This window comes from Saimiri boliviensis, chromosome 6 (assembly GCF_048565385.1).
Source record: "Saimiri boliviensis isolate mSaiBol1 chromosome 6, mSaiBol1.pri, whole genome shotgun sequence".
NCBI classification, from domain to species: domain Eukaryota; kingdom Metazoa; phylum Chordata; class Mammalia; order Primates; family Cebidae; genus Saimiri; species Saimiri boliviensis.
In genome coordinates, this window is record NC_133454.1 from 95814860 (window position 1) to 95836456 (window position 21597).

A 21597-nucleotide genomic window follows, 5' to 3' on the forward strand; every position below is an offset into this window, starting at 1 on the left:
TATTTGGTTTAAAATTTCGGTAAAAACAAAATGAAAATGAAAGAAAATTGGAGCACTCCAACTGAGTAATAAAGTTGACCAAGGTTCGTTCTCAACCCTAGTTATTCAATATTGGTATATCTATTTAAAACCTTTTATTGGAACATCTCTAGAATCAGTAACATTGAAAGGCCCTGGTCTGCGTTAGGGCCTCATAAAGAGGTATGCTTGAGAAGCTATTTTCCCATATATATAACCAGACATAACTGTAGTGGGAAAACACTAGTATGAAAGGGACCTGGAATCAGTGGTTTTCCTGGTGCTTGATAGGTTTTCCAATCCTAACTTACTCCTCTGAAAATGGTGGCGGGAAATTACCTCACAGGGTCATATTATCTCATTAATTCTCAAAGTTTCTAAGCTCAGGATCTGACAGATACGATGAAAAATTGTGTGTAAACTCCAGAACTTTTCCACTTTAACCTCTTCATATGGGAATCTAAATGTCATATACTTCTTTGTCCCCTTAAAATGTTTTCCTAAACAAAGTATACCCTTTTCTTGATGTGCCAGGGTCATCATTATGACCAACTGTGACATTATGCACTAGCAATGCTGGACCCCCCGAGCATTGAGGCTATGAGGCAGAATCAGATGGTGCTGGTGCTGGTGTTTGAACATAATTGAGTCCAGCGGTCTCATTTCTTACAGTGCCTTTTCATTACTGGAGCTGAGGAGTCATAATCAAGATGGGTAGAATTATATTAAATGTACAAATGTATAAGAGAGTGTCTCTCCCCTAAAGTTTTAGGACATTGACTGAAGGACATATTTTCATACAGTTAGTATTTTGACTTTCATGGAATATTTGAGATAATTACGTTTCACTGGCTCTGGAAACTTGCATAAGAGTGATTTTTGCTTAAACAATTCCATCACCAGTTAGCCCTATGGCAATACATTATGCAACTTTAAAAATTTATCCCTAGATATTAGTATTTACAGATGAAACAATATGATGTCTTGAATATGCTTCAAAATAATCCAAGGGGTGGAGGGATTAGAAGGGGTTAGTGAATGCAACAAAGATAAAACAAGGTTCACTACATGCTGCAGATACAGTAATTGTCAAAGCAGTGATAGGTATGGGATGAAGGGTAGGGATGTGGGATAATTATACTATTCTACTTTTGTTACGGAAATTTCTTTTTTTTTTTGAGACGGAGTTTTGCTCTTGTTACCCAGGCTGGAGTGCAATGGCGCGATCTCGGCTCACTGCAACCTCCGCCTCCTGGGTTCAAGCAATTCTCCTGCCTCAGCCTCCTGAGTAGCTGGGATTACAGGCAAGCGCCACCATGCCCAGCTAATTTTTTGTATTTTTAGTAGAGACGGGGTTTCACCATGTTGACCAGGATGGTCTTGATCTCTCGACCTCGTGATCCACCCGCCTCGGCCTCCCAAAGTGCTGGGATTACAGGCTTGAGCCACCGCGCCCGGCTGTTATGGAAATTTCAAGCATATGTAAAGTTTAATACAAACACACACACAAAATTATGTCTAGAATGAAGAGGCATTGGGTTCTGGTTTGAGTTTTAATTTGCTGTGACTCAGGAATTCACTTAAATTTCATTAAACCTTTTGTTTTTCATCTGTAAAATGAGGACTAATGATTGTACACACTGAAGTATTTCTAAGCATCTGGGCCATTACCTACATTTAATATAATCCAGATTTTTTAATCATTTGCTTTTTAGATAAAGATTGAATCAATGGTTTTTCTGAAAATACATAATCTGTTTTCCACGAGTATGGTTCAGACTCAGGATAAGACCTTATTTATAAATTTCAGCAAAATGTTCTTATGTATTTATGAACAAATATCAAAATAGTGTTTTCTAATGGTTACTTTCAACATTTCTTCTAATAGACTGTCCACTTAAAAATATTTAATTTGCGCCGGGCGCGGTGGCTTAAGCCTGTAATCCCAGCACTTTGGGAGGCCGAGGCAGGCGGATCACGAGGTCGAGAGATCGAGACCATCCTGGTCAACATGGTGAAACCCCGTCTCTACTAAAAATATAAAAAAATTAGCTGCGTGCCTGTAATCCCAGCTACTCAGGAGGCTGAGGCAGGAGAATTGCCTGAACTCAGGAGGCAGAGGTTGCGGTGAGCCGAGATCGCGCCATTGCACTCCAGCCTGGGCAACAAGAGCGAAACTCCCTCTCAAAAAAAAAAAAAAAAAAAAAAAAATTTAATTTGCTTACTTTAAAACTAAATTCATTTATATACCTAGTTTTAAATTAAGGCAAAATAGATTGCTTTCTAGAAACTTTAATATTTCAAAACACTGAGTACAATATTGTATTTCATACCATGTATAGCACAAAGATTAACACATTTTATATCTCTGTTATTCTAGTTTTAAAATGAAAAATTTTCAATAATTTGAATTTTGGAAAAAACCTTTTAATTAGGAGTTTCTTACCAAGTTATGATTTAATATTTATCAGATGTGTAAATATACAAATATGATAGCAATTTTTAAAACTCGTAGTTTGGCCTTACAAAATTACAACACACTGTAAATAAATCCTTCCCACATTTTATACAAACTACATGATTTTGATATACAAAGATTCTGTTTTTATTACACTGACAGTGTACAACAAAGACTATTTACAATGCAAAAAGTATATAAACCACAATTTAACATTCTGCTACTGGCAGCCACTATAGTTTAGGAGGTAGCTTTAATTAAACAAAGTGAACAGAAGCCACAGTTCCCAACTTGTGTTCTAAAAATAATTTACATAAGATAAAAATTCATTATATGCACAGTATATACAGTTTAATTATTAAACTGCAATCTGGCTGAATTTTTTTTAGTATATTCAGAATAACTAATATGGCAGTGGGTTTGCTATTGATTTAGCACATTGTTCAAAAAACATTTTGAACAATTATAACCTTAAGACTCCACACAGTAATAGGTCTAAAGCCCATCCATGAGAATCAAGTAAAATTTTTAATTTTTAAAGACACAGGACGAAGCTTTAATTCCTTCTTCTTATATTTTTATTAATAACATATTATCTTGTTTAACCAGAGTTTAACCTCTGAACTATTGAATAGGCTTTTTGTAAAAAAAAAAAAAAAAAATAGTACAGGGAAGATATATGGAAGTTTCCATTTAATGGCATAGGTTCAAGAGAATCCAGCTCACTAAGAAATAAACATAAGTACTTTGTGTCATAATTACTCCCCATTTCTTCCAATTAAATGCAAGTATTGACCACAGTTTACTTTCTATATAATTCAAACTATTACTAGGTGACAAACCAACAAATTGGAAAATATCAGTAGAGCCAGTGATATTAGGAAGTGTTTATTAATGAAAACATTACATGGAGCCACCAAATCCCTTAGATACTATTAAACCCCCACATTAGTTAGTAGTTTAGCCAAATCTATTAAACTCACACAGCAATTAGCCTTTTACTTTTTTTCTAGTAGTATAATCACAAAACACTGAAGAAAAAAATTACTGATTGAACCAAAGCAATGTATAATGACTGAAAACAAATGTCCAGCTACTTTTTTTAACCTAACAGCTGTTAATATTGTTTTAAAAACATCTTCAGGTTTTAGATTTATAAGTCACCTAAGCAAAATTTATGATTCTCTTATGTCAAGGATGGCAACTGAAAACATAATAAGGTAATCCCTATGTATACTCTCACAGTTCTAGCTGGGACAGTCCCTTTTTTGGCCCTGCAGTAAGTTGTCCTGAGATTAATGATGAAACATTAGGTTAAATTAGCAAGATTTTTTCTTCAGTTATAGAAAATCACATTTTAAAATATATTTTTTAAAAAATATTAACAGCTGTTCCTTATCTTGTGCTTAATTCAGAAATAGGTATAAATTTGCTTTTCATGGATCAGAAAATCCTAACATTATATTGCTATACTACACCTCCGATCCTTTTCAAGTCATACATTTGTTTCAAACAGACCATACATTGCTTGGACATTGCATTTTTCACCAATTTATAATTTAGGCACCTGTTCTTTGACAATGACTGATTTGAGAAATAAGCTGCCACCTTCTCCTTCTTCTAAGTGACACCAGGCAGTGATTACAGAAGTGCTTCCCAGATGAAAGATTAAAATAGGGTTCACTCTATAAACACTGATTTTGGTTGATAGGGGAAACAGTTACATACACAGGAGTTCAGTCTTTAACTCTTGGTAGATTGTAAGCATAGCGCACCAAAGGGAATCCTCGACTCTGGTAGAAGCAGGCTCGTCCACAGGCCTGCACCTGGTCAGAACTGTCTGAGACAAAGGAATCTTCTTCATCTGCATAATCAGAATGGGCTGACTGTGTGCCACAGTCAGACCAATAGCCCTCAGGTCTTTGGCAAGAAGCCACTGCCAATGCTGGACAGCTGTGTGATTTTATCAAATGTTTGCATGATACTGGCTTTGTTAAAAGAAATGATTCGCAGCAGTCGCAAATAGTCAGGTTTCCCTGCAAGTGTGAGTACATGCCACAGTCGTAGTAGAAATCCTGTTCCAGACAACCACCTTGGCTACTGATGGAAACTGAAACTGATCCACTCTTCTTGGTAACACGTCGCTTCAGTAACTTCCAGTCTTCTTTAAACTTTGGGTTGAAGAAAACATACAGGACTGGATTCAGGCAAGCAGGCAATGGAAAAAATATCAGAGTAACAGACTTCATTATTTCGGGGCTGATAGAGATTGCAGTGATCAATGGTGCAAATGAGAAAAATGCAACAGGGCAGAAAAAGATGCAATTGGTGAAGATTAGCCAAGCGACATGCTTAATCATGCTAGATTCTGAGTTTTCTGAGAGGTCCTCTTTTTCCAAGTTGCAGTACAGCTTAGTGTACATAATGGCCATTAATAAAAATGCTAGTGAGTTTAACAGTACTAAGGTTACAGTGAATCCTAATGATGGTGTTTCTCCTGTAGGAAATGGCAAGCAAAGGGGTGATGCAGAATATTCCCCTTTATGGAAAAGGTGAAAACAGCCTGCTATTGTAGCACCTAGAAAAGCCAAAAGGGCAGCAACCCGGAACTGTTTGAGATGATTGCTTTTCCCATTTTTCATTACATCTTTTGCAGATAAGCTTCTTTCGACAGTTGCTAGCATTAATAAAAATATGGCACTTTCTGAGGAGAAAACTGCAAGAAACCCAGCTACTTTGCAGCCACTGCCAGTTTCCCACCAAATGCCAAATTCAGCGAATCTGCCCCAGGACACAGCATCAAGAAAAGTTAGGATGCCCGTATAGATTCCCATGAATAAGTTAGACATAGAAATCAAGCCTATAAACAATTTGGATGAAGGCAGTGATGTACAAGATACAAATGTTGTTAAAATGACAAGCAGGTTGAAAAATAATGCAACCAAGAAAATGAACCACACAGTAAGACGAATCATCCAGCTTCCCAGTAAATATTCACAGGGCTTAAAAGCACCTAAGACAAAACACACAGAGAGAGAGAGAGAGAAATAAAAGATAACTTAGAAAATAATTTAAAAAATGATATGGCTTGCTAGAAAAACTAATGATATAGACTAATTAAATATGTTCTCTATTTGAATTGAACAAAACTGAAATGATTACTGCTTCTAAGATATTTTAGTCATGGACTAGGCTATTTAAAAAATAAACTGACTTTGATTTCTTTTATAAATATTTGATAAGGCTATTAAATATTTCTTTTATTAAGTATTTGATAAAGCGTGATATTTAGATGAAAATTTTCATTTTTTTCTTGCACCTAAGCTAATTTACATAGCACAATGTTTAGGGCATAAGAGGTATTTGATAAACTGAGGGTCTGGAATGAGATGGTTGTAACTTGCTATTCTTACCTTGAGAAAGCAACTTAAAATTGTATAAATTTTAACCTGTATTTATTTTCTCACTTGTGGGTAATAATGCCTATTTCATACGGTTGTGCAGCTTAACTGAAATTAAGGAACTAGGCAGGCTGCTGGATATATAGTTAGACTTCAATAATTACTAGCTCCCTTTTCTTCCTTTCTAGCCCCAATATACTTTATAATTACGTATGTATACGTTTGTATGTACACATATTTTTAATACATTTTCTTGTGGATTTCAAAAGCAACCTGATAAAGCAGGTTAAGATATGTATAATTAACCCCATTTTTCATCCAGAGAAACTGATATTTCAAAGCATTTGATTGACCTGACAAAGGCCATTCAGTGAGATAATGTAGCTAGCACTACACCTCAGTGACGTTAACTATTCGAACAAAGCTGCATACAGTAAAATTCTGCATAATACAAACTAGCATTGCAAGAACTCATTCAGTTGCTGAACTGTATGTTCCAGTAACTAGCTGACATGCTAGTTTTGACAAAAATTACAACTCTTTTATTGAAAAATTAGAAAAGAAAAACAAGATTCTGACTATGAAACACAAGAAAACTATGTATTACAATTACCTAAAAAACACGTTTTATGAAATGTCATGAAAATGATATATCCAATAAAACATTTTTAATTGTTAAGATATTCATAGACCTAAAAAGCCAGTTCTGCACCATTTATCTGTCTTCCAATTATCGCAAGAAACTCTTATTTAAATTTCCTTTTAACTCCCCCTTCAAGAAGTGCTAAGAGAAAGCTCGATATCACCTTTAACTCTGTTATCTAAACTCATCCTTCATGGAAGAAGGGGTAGCTCATCGACCTGAGAGAACAGGACACCTTTTGAGAACCCTTTTATGGGTGAGAAGAGTTACTTTTCCAAAAATGTCTTGGAAGCAGCCTCAATCCAGTCCCTATCTTTGGAAGCCTGAGGCATCCTCTGGTGCTAACAGAAGGATCCTGGCTTTCCTCTACTTCCTGCTTCTGCAGCAAGCACATCCGTGTCTCTGTATTACTACAATTGAGTAGGGGGAGGCAGGCCTGCAGAGTTCATCCCCATGGCAGCCCAAGGAGATGAGCTCAGACCAGTTTTCCTCCTAGCCAATCTCCAAGTTTAGGTCCGGGGTGGAAAAAATGGAAACGCTGCACATTGAAGTCCAGCTTCCCCTTTAAAAACCTGTTGTTCCCTTCTCATTGGATCATCAATTCTATTTTTTTTTTTTTTTTGAGACGGAGTTTCGCTCTTGTTATCCAGGCTGGAGTGCAATGGCGCGATCTCGGCTCACCGTAACCTCCGGCTCCTGGGCTCAGGCAATTCTCCTGCCTCAGCCTCCTGAGTAGCTGGGATTACAGGCACACACCACCATGCCCAGCTAATTTTTTGTATTTTTAGTAGAGACGGGGTTTCACCATGTTGACCAGGATAGTCTCGATCTCTTGACCTCGTGATCCACCCGCCTCGGCCTCCCAAAGTGCTGGGATTACAGGCGTGAGCCACCGCGCCCGGTCGGATCATCAATTCTTTATGTACATTCTCTTTATGCACATGAACTCCAGTGGGACAAGTGAGTGAGCTGTACCTCAACATTTACAAATTGATATGGACACTAATACAATAAAATAAAATAAATTACATAAACTTAGATGATTCTTGCCAATTGCATTCACTTATCTGGTAACTTAGAGCTTATTCTCCACATAAGAAAGTATTCATAGAATACACAGGCAGCCCCTTAAGAAGCTCACAATTCAGCAGCAATCACTAGTGAATCCATAATACTTACAATTCTGAGTTATAAAATTAATGTCCAGATTCTCCTGTGATATTACATTAACAAAGGAATCTACTTTGTGTACACAATTTAACTAAAATATTTAAGCCTTTCTTTTACAGTACAATTATAAATACATCTTCTCTGGTAGATTGGGCAGACTATGACAATCACAACCAAGTATATGGTGTCAACTTAATAACTTTCCCAGGACTACAAAAGTCAATGAAGTAAATGAGGGGAAAAAAGGAAAGGTAAGACTACATTAAACACCCCAGAGGCACACACAGACACACATACACACATTATCTTTACAGACTACTAACTTATAGAACTAGTCTCAGAGTTGGAGGAGCATTAAGAAAGTGCTTCAGAAATTCTAACGTGTGTAACTCTCACGTCTGGGAGCTTGTTAACATGCAGATTCTGATTCAGTAGGTCTGGGCCTGAGATTCTGCAAAAGATTCCTAAGCTGCTGTTTGTTACACAAAGCTCAAATCAGAAGGCCTCACAAGAACCTCTAGTACCATCCCTATTACAGAAACCACATCTATACCCAGGAGATTTAGATATATTTGCCTAATGTTTATTTAACATGAGTAATGGTGGCAAAATAGGCTGGGCATACCTGTTGAAGGTGTACAGTGGATAATTATTTGACTATGTTCTTCATTTTCAACAGTGCTTGTGACATTTGCTGCATCAGCGGTACCTGAACATATAACACAAAGTATGTTTAATTAAAACCTTATACAACTCTAAAGAACCATATTTTCTTGCAGTTTTCTCTGTATATAAGTTCTCCTTACAGAAGCCTCCATAACACATTAAGGATAGCTGATAGCATAGAAACAATGAATGCCATTGTTTCTTTTGGGTTTTGTTTTTTCTTAGAGACAAGTTCTTGCTCTATTGCCCAGTCTGAAATGCAGTGGTACAATCATAGCTCACTGCAACCTCGAACTCCTGGGCTCAGCTCAAGGGATCCTCCACCTCAGCCTCCCAAGTAGTGGGGAATACAGGCACATGCCACTACATTTGACTAGTTTTAAAATTTAGCACAGAGACAGAGTCTCACTTTGTTCCCCAGGCTGATCTTGAACTCTTGGGCTTTAATGACTCTCCCACCTTGGCCTCCCTAAGTGCTGAGATTACAGGCATAAGCTACCACACATGGCCAGAGAATGCCATTTTTCTCACAGATTTCTTATTATTCCTTCACAAAGTGATTATAATAACAGAAACTTTAATCGATGCCTTAAAGAAATGTTCTATTTTCTAAAACTCATGCACTTGCCTTTCTCCTGTGCCACACTGTGGTCCTGGAGGCTTTTATCTTCTGTGTTTAAATTTGCATAAGAGTCACAACCCCAAAATGCACAGCACTGATAAGCATATGGTACTGATAAAGACCTGGAAAAAAGTTGTAAAATCTACGTTGAATAGCAACTTCACAGATATGGTTTTGTTTTTTAAAAGTATTTTAAACTTGAAAACCCCAGCCTATGAGTCTGAAAGATCTCTCATGTGCTTTAGGCTGGTCATTCATCCTCTCTGGGCCTCAGTTTCCTTATCTGTGACAGCAGCTCTGGTATCAGATGACACCAAGGCTTTCTCCCTTTCTGTAAAATCTGTCTTAACAGTCGGATATAAATCAAACTATGTTTAAAATTTAACAGCAGTACTGTAATTTAAAGTAATATCTATGACTCCTTTTATAAATGTATTCACTATGCTCAATTTATCATATGAAACTGATAGTTTCACTTAAAATTAACACCCCAGGTAATTTGTGACTTTATACCATTAAATAAATTTACTTTGTTTAAATAAATGGAATGAAAATATTTATTCTCTTCTTCAACAATAGTATTCTCTTTTTTTTTATTAGAGACAGGGTCTTGCTCTGTCACCCAGGCTACAGTGTAATGGTGCAATCACAGCTCACTGTAGCCTAGAACTCCCAAGCTCAAATGATCCATTTTAGCCTCCCAAGTAGCTGGGACTACAGGCACATGCCACCACATCCAGCTAATTTTTGTATTTTTTGTAGAGACAGAGTCTCAGCATGTTGTTTAGGCTGGTCTTGAATTCCTGGTGTCAAGTGATCCGCCCACCTTGGCCTTCCCAAAGTGCTGGGATTACAGGCATACACCACTGTGCTTGGCCTCATAACAATACTCTCAAGTGCTCTCTCCACTGTATTTAATGCAGTTCCTCATAACTCTAAAATCTTCATGAAGTATTATAGCATTGGATCCATTTTCTGCAGGTTCACATTTACATGGTTTCTGCCATCTTATTGCTAATGAAAAGTCCACTGTATTAAAAAAACATTCTGATGAATAGCTGTATTATCTCTTTGAGGCCATCAAGGGCTCCAGTTCACGGTCTTAAAACCTATGGAATAATGTTTATGTTCTATTTTTTACCAAATTTACAAAGATGGAGGTGGAAAATACCCTTAAATTATAGCCTATCAGAAAATCTGAGAACCACAGCAAAAAAACAGGACACTCTATAATTTTGGAGCCTACCATAACTTCAACAAAAAAGAAAAATAAGCAAAAACACACCTGAGGTTAACAAAGTCTTTTGCTGCTAAGGCTTCTTTCAGCTTGAAGTTCCCCATAAGTTTCAGTTGATTTAGCCCATTCAGGCCTTCCGTAGGAAAGGAAGTTAATTCATTGAAACTTACATCTCTAAAATATGAATGAGACTTCAAGTTAAGGCCCAAGATGTAAATAACATAAAAACATCTGTACATGTATTCACAGCATAACTATTAGATCCCTAAGATGAAGTTCACGTTGGGGTGGCAAAATGATAGGTCTAGCATGTATCTTGCCATTTGAGAAGATTTTACTATAAATATAGCTTAGCATTTATACAAGGGAACAACTAAACAGAAAAATACTTTGATTTGACAATGTTAAAACAGATGTTCCTATAGTAATAGTTTACTACCTTCATGACATTACTGCATAATCATCTACTTACAGATTAGTTATTGGCCCAAGTGTGGCAAAAGCTCTACTGTGAATTTCATGGATCAGGTTTCTACTCAGATCTCTGCAATTATAAGAGTAACATGTTAATCTTTCAAATAAACACTCAAAATGCCACTTACTTAGACTATACTTTAAAATTAGAGGTAGTAACACAATATCGCTGATAAGATAACAAAGCTCTTCAATCTCACCCAGCAACATGTTTTCCTGTTTATGTTGAATGCCTCTCCTTCACAACAGTCTATTTCTTGGAATATGTTCCATATAGCAGTAATTCTAGCTGGCATCTGTTTCAACATTTGTGAATTTTCCCACTTTATCTTTCTGATATCAATTCAAAAATATAAATGATATAACCTTTGATACTGCTAACTCGGTGAGGAAAAGCCCAGTTTCTGAAAAAGCTGAAAATAAAAACAGACTTTACATTATTTGCCTTCTCAAAGGTTAGTGATAAGGTCCCAAGAGAAGACAAACAATCAATATGCAAACAAGAGCATTCCAGGAGGGCTGGAGATACCCTTCTTTTCCTAAGCAGGAAATTGCATCAACAGTAGAGCCAGCTGTGTATTTAGGAACACACCCTGAGAAATTCCGATATTATAGAAATAATAAAACAGAAATAATCTACAAACACAATTACACGGAACCTTAAAGAAAATTTAAAGATTGAAAAAATTTACTCTCTGACACATCTCTTAGATAACAAAACTCAATACACTTGGTTCCAGATCATGAAAAGACCAGCTTCTTATTGTCACTTATCAGTATTCTAAAAGTGATGGCAACTAGGAGCCAGTCTTCTTCCCTATGACTGCCCAGGTTCACAGAAAGTTAGTCTACAACCTAAGATAATTCAGCAATCCAACTACCAATTAAATATTTTCTAATAGTGTGCACATTGTATTTCTTAAAAGGGATATTCAATATATGTAATTTTACTTCACTGTCAATTTTTCAAACTTTTTCTGTAATAGAAAAATGTTGTTCTGGGCAAGGTAGCTCACACCTATAATCTAAACACTTTGGGAGGCCAAGGTGGATTACTTGAGCCCGGGAGTTTGAGACAAGCCTGGGCAACATAGGGAGACCTCATCTTTACAAAAAAAAAAAAATTAGCTGGGCATTGTGGTGTGCACCTGTAGTCCCCTGACTACTCAGGAGGCTGAGGTGGGAGGATAGCTCGAGCTCAGGAGTTGAAGGCTGCAGTGAGCTGTCATTGCACCACTGCATTCCAGCTTGAGTGACAGAATGAGAGACCATGTCTCAAAAAATAGAAAAAAATCTTCACTAATTTAGTGTACTGTGTTTTCTGTGCAAAAGTTCTAGGAATAGTGACTGACAAGGTTTCTCTCAGTCAGCTCTATATTCCCAAGTGCTTTTGAGAGTTCCTGGAACAAATATGTAGTCAAATTCAAATGATTTTTTAAATAAGTACTTCTGTGGTTTATGAGCTCTGTTTGTCACGATAGATACTCCAGCGCAGGGGTCAGCAAACTTCTTCTGTAGAGGGCCAGATAGTAAATACTTTCGCCTTTGTGGGTCATATGCTCTCTGCTGCAGGTACTCAATTCTGCTATAGTGGGGCAAGAGCAACTTTAGACAGCACTTCAACAAAAGGCCTGGCAGTGTTCAATTAAACTTAATTGATACACCATGAAGCAGGCTGGATTTGGCCCATGGGCTACGATCTGCCTACCCTTGCCCTAATGAATTGGCACACTTCACTATTATAACTTGAAAACAAACAAGCTACATCACTTCAGTTATACACATTAGACATTTTTCTACTTGCCAACATATAGTTAGCTAAAGTAAAAAATACTGAAAGTAGATTATAAAGTTGCCAGTCTAAAAATCTTGCAAAGTCTAAAATAATATTTTAGGTAAAGTCTAAAAATAATGTTTAACTGAACACAAATTATATCTTTTTTTTTTTTTTTTTTTTGAGACAGAGTTTTCACTCTTGTTGTCCTACTGGAGTGCAATGGCACAATCTCTGCTCACTGCAACCTCCGCCTCCTGGGTTCAAGCGATTCTCCTGCCTTGGCTTCCCAAGTAGCCAAGGCATGCACCACCATGCCTGGCTAATTTTTTGTATTTAGTAGAGATAGGGTTTCACCATGTTGGTCAGGCTAAAATTTAAAATTGTATCTTTAAGTATATCTAGTAACACGGTAACACAGAAATCATAACTATATATTAATTTATTTGAAAAAAATTATTGTCTTTAATAATCATAGACAAACTTACAAAATCCTTAGAGATATCAGGCCTTGAAAGGTGCCTTCCTTTATTTGGTAGATCTGATTACGCTGTAAAGAACTAAAAAAAAAAAAAAAAAAAAAAAGAAAGAAAAGAAAAAGAAGAAAGAAGATGAAGACGAAGACAGGCAAAGAAGAAGGAGGAGGAGGACAGAGAAAAGATGAAGAGAAAGAGATACAGAGAAAGAAAAAAGTTACTTTCTATATTGAAAAATAGCATAACATTTCTTAGTTGAATTTTTCTAAGTTTTAATAACTATTAACTATTCTTATGTAACAGTAATTTTGTTGAAAGAGAACTGCCCTTTGCTCATCTATGAAATTAGTTAGATTAATTGGTATTACATCCCATATTAGACTGGGAATTAACTGATATGCTATCTAAATTGCCTATCAACCCCACTCAGGCATAAGAGATGGAAGATGATGCAGGGAGAAAAGAAACCAAAACAACAAAACCATTACAAATACCACAGGAATAAAGTTACAGGACTAACCAGATTTTAAATGGGAGAATTAATGCCTCCCTCTCCCTGTCTCCCAGCCAACTTCCACCAGAGCAGTCCAGCATAAGACATGATGGCTACTGGCATTCATGTTTGATTTCCCTCAATAGCTGGACAAGTTTTTCTTTTCCATTTCTTTTAAATATACACCAACTTCACCCGTATGGTGTTTCATGGGATGCCTGATACATAATACATGCTGGTTGCATGAACACATCTAGTTCGATTTGACATTTTATTTATGGGAACATCTGATTATCAGAATTTCTAATTTCTTACTATTAAATCCACCTATTAAAAATAGAAAATGCTCAACAAACTAACAATATACCACAGCAAAAAGAGTAAGTCAAAGACCAACTTACATTTCTTCCAGAGCATGGCAACCATTAAAACTTGGAAGGTCTCTTATATTGTTGTAAGACAAGTCCCTTGAAACAATGGAAATTAACAAATTAATGCTATGTTATCAGAATACTATATTAAAAGAGTGGTATTCAGAAGCATTGAAAGCAGAGTTAAGATCTGTAATAAAGAGATATGCCTGAATAAGAAAAGCAATTTTTTTTTTTTTTTGAGACGGAGTTTTGCTCTTGTTACCCAGGCTGGAGTGCAATGGCATGATCTTGGCTCACCGCAACCTCTGCCTCCTGGGTTCAGGCAATTCTCCTGCCTCAGCCTCCTGAGTAGCTGGGATTACAGGCATGCGCCACCACGCCCAGCTAATTTTTTTGTATTTTTAGTAGAGATGAGGTTTCACCATGTTGATCAGGATGGTCTCGATCTCTTGACCTCATGATCCACCCGCCTCGGCCTCCCAAAGTGCTGGGATTACAGGCTTGAGCCACCACGCCCAGCTGAAAAGCAATTATTTTTTTCCTAAGACTTGTAAGTTTCTCGAATACCTCAGTGATACAATAAGCCTAAGATTTATAAAGTTCAAGTATATATTGTTGAACAGAGACACTATAAAATATGTAAAAATACATTTATATAAAGTATATATATAAAGTAAAAACATAAATATGTAAACTTAAATATAGAAATATAGAAAATTTGTTTAAGTGGTAAAGCTAGTTTTTTTAAATTTGTATTTTTTCAATACTGTTTATGCTATAAACAACTTATTATATTTTTACTGAAAAGCTCTAAGAGAAATGGTATGCTTATCAACATTTCAAAAAACATTTATATTACATCAAACACCAGAACTAGTTAACTCTCAGTCCCACTGCAGTTTTTTCTCAAGTTATCACTGTGTTTAAGTCAGATACGCCACTATATCATTAAATTTTAGTCATGACCCAAGTAACAGTTTTGGTCAATGACAGACGTCATATACAATGATACGGTCCCATAAGAGTATAACACTGTTAATCTGCTCCAACTTTTTACATTTAGATAAACAAGTACTTACCATTGTGTTACAATTGCCTACAGTATTGAGTACACTATTATGTTGTACAGGTTTGTAGGCTAGGAGCAACACATTATATCATATAGCCTAGGTATATAGAAGAAATCATCGAAGCGCCCCCTGACACATTTCTTAGAACGTATTCCCATTGTTAAGTGGATGTATGACTTTACTTGCTTAATCAATCAGTCATTTATTTTGTTACTATCTCCCTCCACTGAATACTTATTAACAACTTAATAACTTAATTGTTTATTCTGGTGACATTTTTACATCCTTTATTTACTTTTAGTTTCTAGGTCAGCCTAAAGTTTTTAGAAAGCTACATGCTTTAGTTCATCACCGATTGAATAAAGATTGAGGCTCTGTTTAGGTTGCTGATGAAAGAGAGGGGAATATAAGGAGATATACCCCTGAACAAACTAGAATAAAGACAAAGACTCAGATGAGAAAAAATTAAGAAAGAACCTAGCTTGGTTTTACTTTGTTCAGAATAAAGTCACAAGTATATGATATATTTGTAACCCTGAAATCGAATTCAAATGCACATTACCCACCCTGGAGACAACTCAAACATCTGCTCCTTAACAGGAAGAGAGCAACTAAGAAGTAATTATACCTCAAAACCACCTTATGAAAGTAGATCCTTAAAAATAAAACTGGACATGTATAAACACATGAACAAAAGGTATGAGGAAAAGGGAAGAAGAATCCAACTTACAAAGTCCTAAGCATCTTTTGTTCTTGACACAGATTATTAGGTATGCTGTTTATCTTTGTACCTGTTAAAGTCCTGCAGAAAAACATTATTCATGTAAGAAATAACTTAACTCAAGATAGTAAGCAAAATTTATTCCCACATGGAAAAATAATAGAAAAATAAGTGCTCATATATTTACATATGGACTAGATTCTATACATCCCATGGCCTAATTATTCCTTAAAGTTAGGCAGCAGGAAAGTGAACTGATCCCCAATTCTGACATCATCTTCACAGTCAGAAACACATGTGACATGAGATGTTGATGTTGTCCCGATGGGCTTGATTTCCCACATGAACCAAGAGGAAAACACTAATCCACAGTCACACAGTCTGACTACAGTTAATTGCAAGTTGTCACCTTCTTACACCCAAGACATTTTAAACCAACTTGCATCCTGCCCCGGAACCTTGTTTCTGTCTTTTCTTTCAGTTAACCTGGCTCAGCATTCGGAAATGTTCCCTTATTCCCCTCCCTTTCTATGCTCCCTTCTATGGTCTATCACCAGTTCCTGTTATTTCTTCCTCTGTTTTGTTTCTAGCATCTAATTCTTTCAGAGAAAGAGTGAAATGAGGCAGAGAGGGGTGGACAAATCTCAGACAGATAATGCTATTTGTCCTGGTACAAACCCAGTGATGGATTAAAGACCTGGAGCTCTCAGATTTAAATGTGTTCATCTGGTCAGGTGGACTATTCCCATGGCTACCTCACTGTTCTTACCTTCCTTCCCTTCCCATCTCTAGTCTCTATCTCCTTACCCTCCTCACATTACCTGCTCAAACATTCTCAACACCGCCAGCTGCCGTAAGAGTCAAGTTGAAACTCCTTACCTCAGTGCTTTCCAAGTTCTTTTTTAAAAAAAAAAATCTTGTCACATGTGGCCATTGTAACACTTAAATGGCGTGCTGCAGTAAGACTCCCGTGGCTAGAAGCCCTAGCTGCCTCAGGCCCCACCTGGCTGTCTGGAGGGCTGAGGTCATCAAGATCTTAAGTGCACCTGTAAACCCATGCACAGACCACTCACTGGGAAACTGCCATAACCAAATGTCCAATGTCCAATGTTCAACGCTTGTCATTTAAAAATCTAATCCCAAACAATTCTCCAATTTCTCCATGCCACCCCCATCCTATTATAAACATGCAATTCTAGCTATGTTTGCTCATCTATATGCCATCTCTGAGAATACATTTGGTATTTCCAGTTCTACTAATCCTGCCTTAAATAAAAGACCCAGCTCTGGGAAACCTGACAGTATTCAAACATTCCATCTCCTCCGGGAAGCCTTCTGTGATAGTCTATATCGATTGCTCCCACTTCTAAATTCTGAAAACACTGCTTCTAATTTGGTACTTCGTTATTGTCCTGTATTTTCTGTAAACTTTTCAGATCTTATCTACATAATTGGCTCTACTCTGCCTAAGCTTACTGACCCCAAACTCAACATATTCTTCTCCATGCATGATATGTACAAAGGGAAACTGGAGGAATCAGCATAAACCCATCATTGTCCCTAAAAGACCCTGGCACCCTACTACCTGTCCAGCAGTATTATCTTTATACAACCCCTCTTCAAAGGGCCACACTTACAGACTTTCCAGCTGGACAGTTCCAGTAAGATTGGGGAACTGCTGCACCATGCTTGCACCACGAATGACTCTTTAAGAAATTGAGAAAGACAAAGTAATTTTTAATTTTTTTCATACTCCACCTTTTAAACAGTTTAAAATTACAGTGCAACTAAAAGTAAAAATAAAACTAGTTTCATCTCTTGAATGTTCTTGAATATACTGTGATAATTTGGCTGAGTGTTGACAAAAATAAGAACCATTAAAACTTCTGCCCAAGGAGGAAAAAAAAAATTTAAAGATTTTGTTTTTTGGAGTTCCAGTAATAAAGTCTTGTTTTCCATTAAAACAACTATATAAATATTCAGGTTTATTTTTAAATTCATATACTTACAGGGAATGAAGATCAGATAAGTTGTGAAATGCAGAGTTCCCCACAAAAGATAGAGGATTATCATACAAATGTCTGTGAAAATACCCAAAAAAAGCAAAATTTTCACATATTCACAAGCACTCTAATATGAAATCTATGTTCACAATATATACATATCTAAAAGCCTGAATTTTCATTCTTTATCCAGATGTTTGGCAAGCTACAGACATAGCTTCACATAATTATACATTAAAAGAAACTTTCAGAAATACTTACATAGTTCTTAAGAGTGGATTACCATCAAATGCTCCATCAGGGATAACAGAAATAGAATTACTATGAAATCCTCTAGAAAGATAGGAGAAAAGTATTTTGAAATGCATTATCCTCTTCTGAAATAAAACTCAAGTGTCTACTGCTATTTAGCATTATATAAATTATAATGATAATGACTACATGAAAAATTTTAAACATAGGAAATCTAAAATTTTATCTTATCTTTTTCAGTATCATACCTAATTCTTTTTTAACCCACTGCTTAGCCTGGTATGAATCAGATCCCTCATATGCATTTATCTGTTGCTTCATCATTAAAAAAAAAGCTTTAGACCATGAGAAACAGGTGTTCTAACCTCAAAATCTCTCTCACTGTAGCCTGTATTTAGTCTCTTGGCAATGCCTCTTAGAATGTTCACCATCAACTAGCTCACAGCATACAGTCCCTATTGTCCCATATATAGTCACTATATCTACCCATCCAAAATGTTCCCTCAGGCTGGGCACAGTGGCTCACACCTATAATCCCAGCACTTTGAAGGGATCACTTGAGCCCAGGAGTTTGAGACCAGCCTGGGCAACATGATGAAATCCTATCTTTAGAAAAAAATTAAAAATTAGCTGAGTGTGGTGACACATGCCTACAGTCCCAGCTACCCAGGAAGCTAAAGTGGGAGGGATCACCTAAGCCTGGGAGGTCAAGGCTGCAGTGAGTTGTAATGACACCACTGCATCATGGCACTCCAGCCTGGGCAACACAGTGAGACCCTGTCTCAAAACAAACAAACAAAAACAAAAATGCTCCCTCATTCCTTTGTTTAAATATTTTTATTCTTTCAAGCCTAGTCAAACTCCTTTCCTTTGGTGATGCTTTCTGCAGTGACTCCAAGCTTCAACTAGATACTCTTCTGGAATGATTTATTTATCCTATCCATTCAGCATTGATTTCTACCTAGAAACAGCTACCTGTCTTAACATGGTCAGCTTCCCCAGTGTGAGTAGACTACAAGCTCCTTAAAGGCAGAAACTGTACATCAAAAAGCAATTAAGCAATTAATTGTGCTTAAGGCTTTTTATTTTTTTTTGTCTTTGCTCACATTTAATTTTTTTTTTTTTTAATACTGCACAACACAATATTTATTTCATTTGTTTCTTTTTTTTCTTTTTTTTTTTTTTTTTGAGACGGAGTTTCGCTCTTGTTACCCAGGCTGGAGTGCAATGGCACGATCTCGGCTCACTGCAACCTCCGCCTCCTGGGTTCAAGCAATTCTCCTGCCTCAGCCTCCTGAGTAGGTGGGATTACAGGCACGTGCCACCATGCCCAGCTAATTTTTTGTATCTTTAGAAGAGACGGGGTTTCACCATGTTGACCAGGATGGCCTCGATCTCTTGACCTCGTGATCCACCCGCCTCAGCCTCCCAAAGTGCTGGGATTACAGGCTTGAGCCACCACGCCCGGCCATTTGTTTCTTTTATTTCATTTTATTTCTGTTTGTTTGCTGCTGTTGTTTTATTTATTTTTACTAAAAGTGAGAGGGAACTTTTGTGGCCTTTTTTTTCCTTTTTCTTTTTCTGTAGGCCACCTTAAGCTTTCTAAATTTGGAACATCTAAGTAAGCTGAAGGGAAAAGGGGGTTTGGCAAACTCACTCGAGGGAAAGGAAAGGTTGCTTTGTTAATCATGCCCTATGGTGGGTGATTAACTGCTTGTACAATTACGTTTCACTTTTAATTAATTGTACTTAAAGCTTTTTGTTTTACTAGCATTTAACCCTATGCAGCAATCTATACTCAAAATCGTCTGTGCCATCGAACACAATCTAATTTGTATGATTATTTGTGTGTTTGTGTGCATGTATTATGATTATATGTAATGGAACAAGATGTTCTAAAATCTCACTGTTGGAACATTGAATGGTGAGTTTTAGGGATATGAAGGCATAGATAACGAAGCAATACTCACAGCTCTTTTAAGCTAGAAAGGGCTTTAATAGCCTGAGGAAATTCTCCCAAGTTATTATAATTCAAGTCCCTAGAAAAAAATGGGTGAAAATATATCAAAATATTGAAAAGTGGTCACAATTCATAAGGGTTTTTGTTACAGATACATAGATATATATATATGTATTTAATTGCATCCTCTGTATTGTAATCTTCCCTTACCAACCATATTGTCATTTAAAAGCCATGTAGGAGTTTAACTGAATTTACACCTTTTCTTACAATACTGAATAGAGAAAAATCATTTTTCTTCTGTGATGTTTTTAGGTCAACAAACTTACAAATTCAAAGAATTTTCAGAATCATGTATTACCGATGCATTATATATATAAATCATCCAAATAGTATTTCTCTGGAAATTCATCCTAGAATATAATTCAATGAATAGCCATTTGTAAATGACATAGCATGAAACTGAGGTTTCCATTTGGAGTTCACAGTGGCTTCCTGAAATTCTAGTGTAAGAGGAGCTGACCTTAGTTCCATAACAGCATGATGACCTGAGATAAGAATAATCAGAAGGACCAGGGTAGATTCACAAAACTGTTGTCCTTCATGCAGGTTACGAATTACTGAGAATTTTATATTAGTTAAGAGAAAGCTAAGTCATAGTGATCTGTACTAAAAGCATCTTAGTTTTGAGAGTGTTTAAAGTTTAATTTCTTTTAACATAAAGAGTATATTGGCATATGATTAGCATGATGGATTTCAGAATGAAAGTAAAACAAAATTATAAGCTCAGCTCCTTTGAGACATATTTTGTTTTCCCTTTCCTTTTTTTTTAACATGGAAAAAAAATGGCCAGTAAAAATTTAACTCCGAAGAGGCTTAATTTTAACATAAATGAAATAGTGTACATGGCCCAGGATTAGGAAATCAATTCAATCCTTTATTTATAACACTAAAACTTACACACTTAGCAAAGGAGATCTGAGTTTGGAACTATCTTCTACAAGATCTTCAACTTTCAAATATCCATTGATGTTTCCTATACTCTAACGTAGATAGGAAAGTGAATTAATATAGTCCTAAAAGATTTAAGTCTTCTCATTAACTGATAGTTAACCAGAAAATTCAGTCGAAAAAAATACTACAAACCCTGAGCATTCCAATCAGGCTTTACTCACCCATGTAATTGGGAACTTCTCTGAATCATTTACTCATCACAATAGCAAAAATTACATATCTTTGAATAAAGGCAATAAAGGTAACTAATATAGGCTAAAACAACAAAAAGAAAGATCCTTCTCTCAATTATACACAGCTGCACAATGATTTTATTTATATAGTGGTGCAACGTACAGTTGAAACAGCCAGAGGTCCCAAACACTTTAGCTAGTGGAAACAACAAAAGTATCATAGCAAAATATAAAATCTTAACTTTCACTCATAGGCGGGTGTTGAACAATGAGAACACATGGACATAGGGAGGGGAGCACTACACACTGGGGTCCGTTGGGGGGAAATGGGGGAAGGGCGGGGGGGTGGGGAGGTGGGAAGAGATAGCATGGGGAGAAATGACAGATACAGGTGAGGGGACGGAAGGCAGCAAACCACACTGCCATGTGTGTACCTATGCAACAATCTTGCATGTTCATCACATGTACCCCAAAACCAAAAATGCAATAAAAAAAAAGATGGTGCCAATGTAAAGAATACTGCAATCATGACCAATTGCAAAAAAAAAAAAAAAAAGAAAATAAAAAATCTTCTCTTTCTTCAAAAAAAAAAAAATCT

General features: G+C 36.4%; 1 protein-coding gene across 1 annotated transcript in view; it reads right to left on the reverse strand.

Moving 5' to 3' along the window:
* Nucleotides 1-3077: 3077 nt before the first annotated feature.
* The window catches only part of LGR4 (leucine rich repeat containing G protein-coupled receptor 4), a 108730-nt gene continuing 90210 nt past the window's right edge, over nucleotides 3078-21597 (reverse strand). Inside the window, exons 7-18 of the mRNA XM_039470819.2 lie at nucleotides 19823-19891; nucleotides 17862-17933; nucleotides 17607-17678; nucleotides 17235-17303; nucleotides 15607-15678; nucleotides 13834-13899; nucleotides 12952-13023; nucleotides 10688-10759; nucleotides 10264-10389; nucleotides 8985-9100; nucleotides 8316-8399; nucleotides 3078-5489 (exon numbers count right to left, since the gene is read on the reverse strand). Coding sequence (XP_039326753.1) covers nucleotides 4213-5489; nucleotides 8316-8399; nucleotides 8985-9100; nucleotides 10264-10389; nucleotides 10688-10759; nucleotides 12952-13023; nucleotides 13834-13899; nucleotides 15607-15678; nucleotides 17235-17303; nucleotides 17607-17678; nucleotides 17862-17933; nucleotides 19823-19891 — 2167 coding nt within the window. The 3' untranslated portion in view covers nucleotides 3078-4212. The remainder of the gene's footprint in view (nucleotides 5490-8315; nucleotides 8400-8984; nucleotides 9101-10263; nucleotides 10390-10687; nucleotides 10760-12951; nucleotides 13024-13833; nucleotides 13900-15606; nucleotides 15679-17234; nucleotides 17304-17606; nucleotides 17679-17861; nucleotides 17934-19822; nucleotides 19892-21597) is intronic.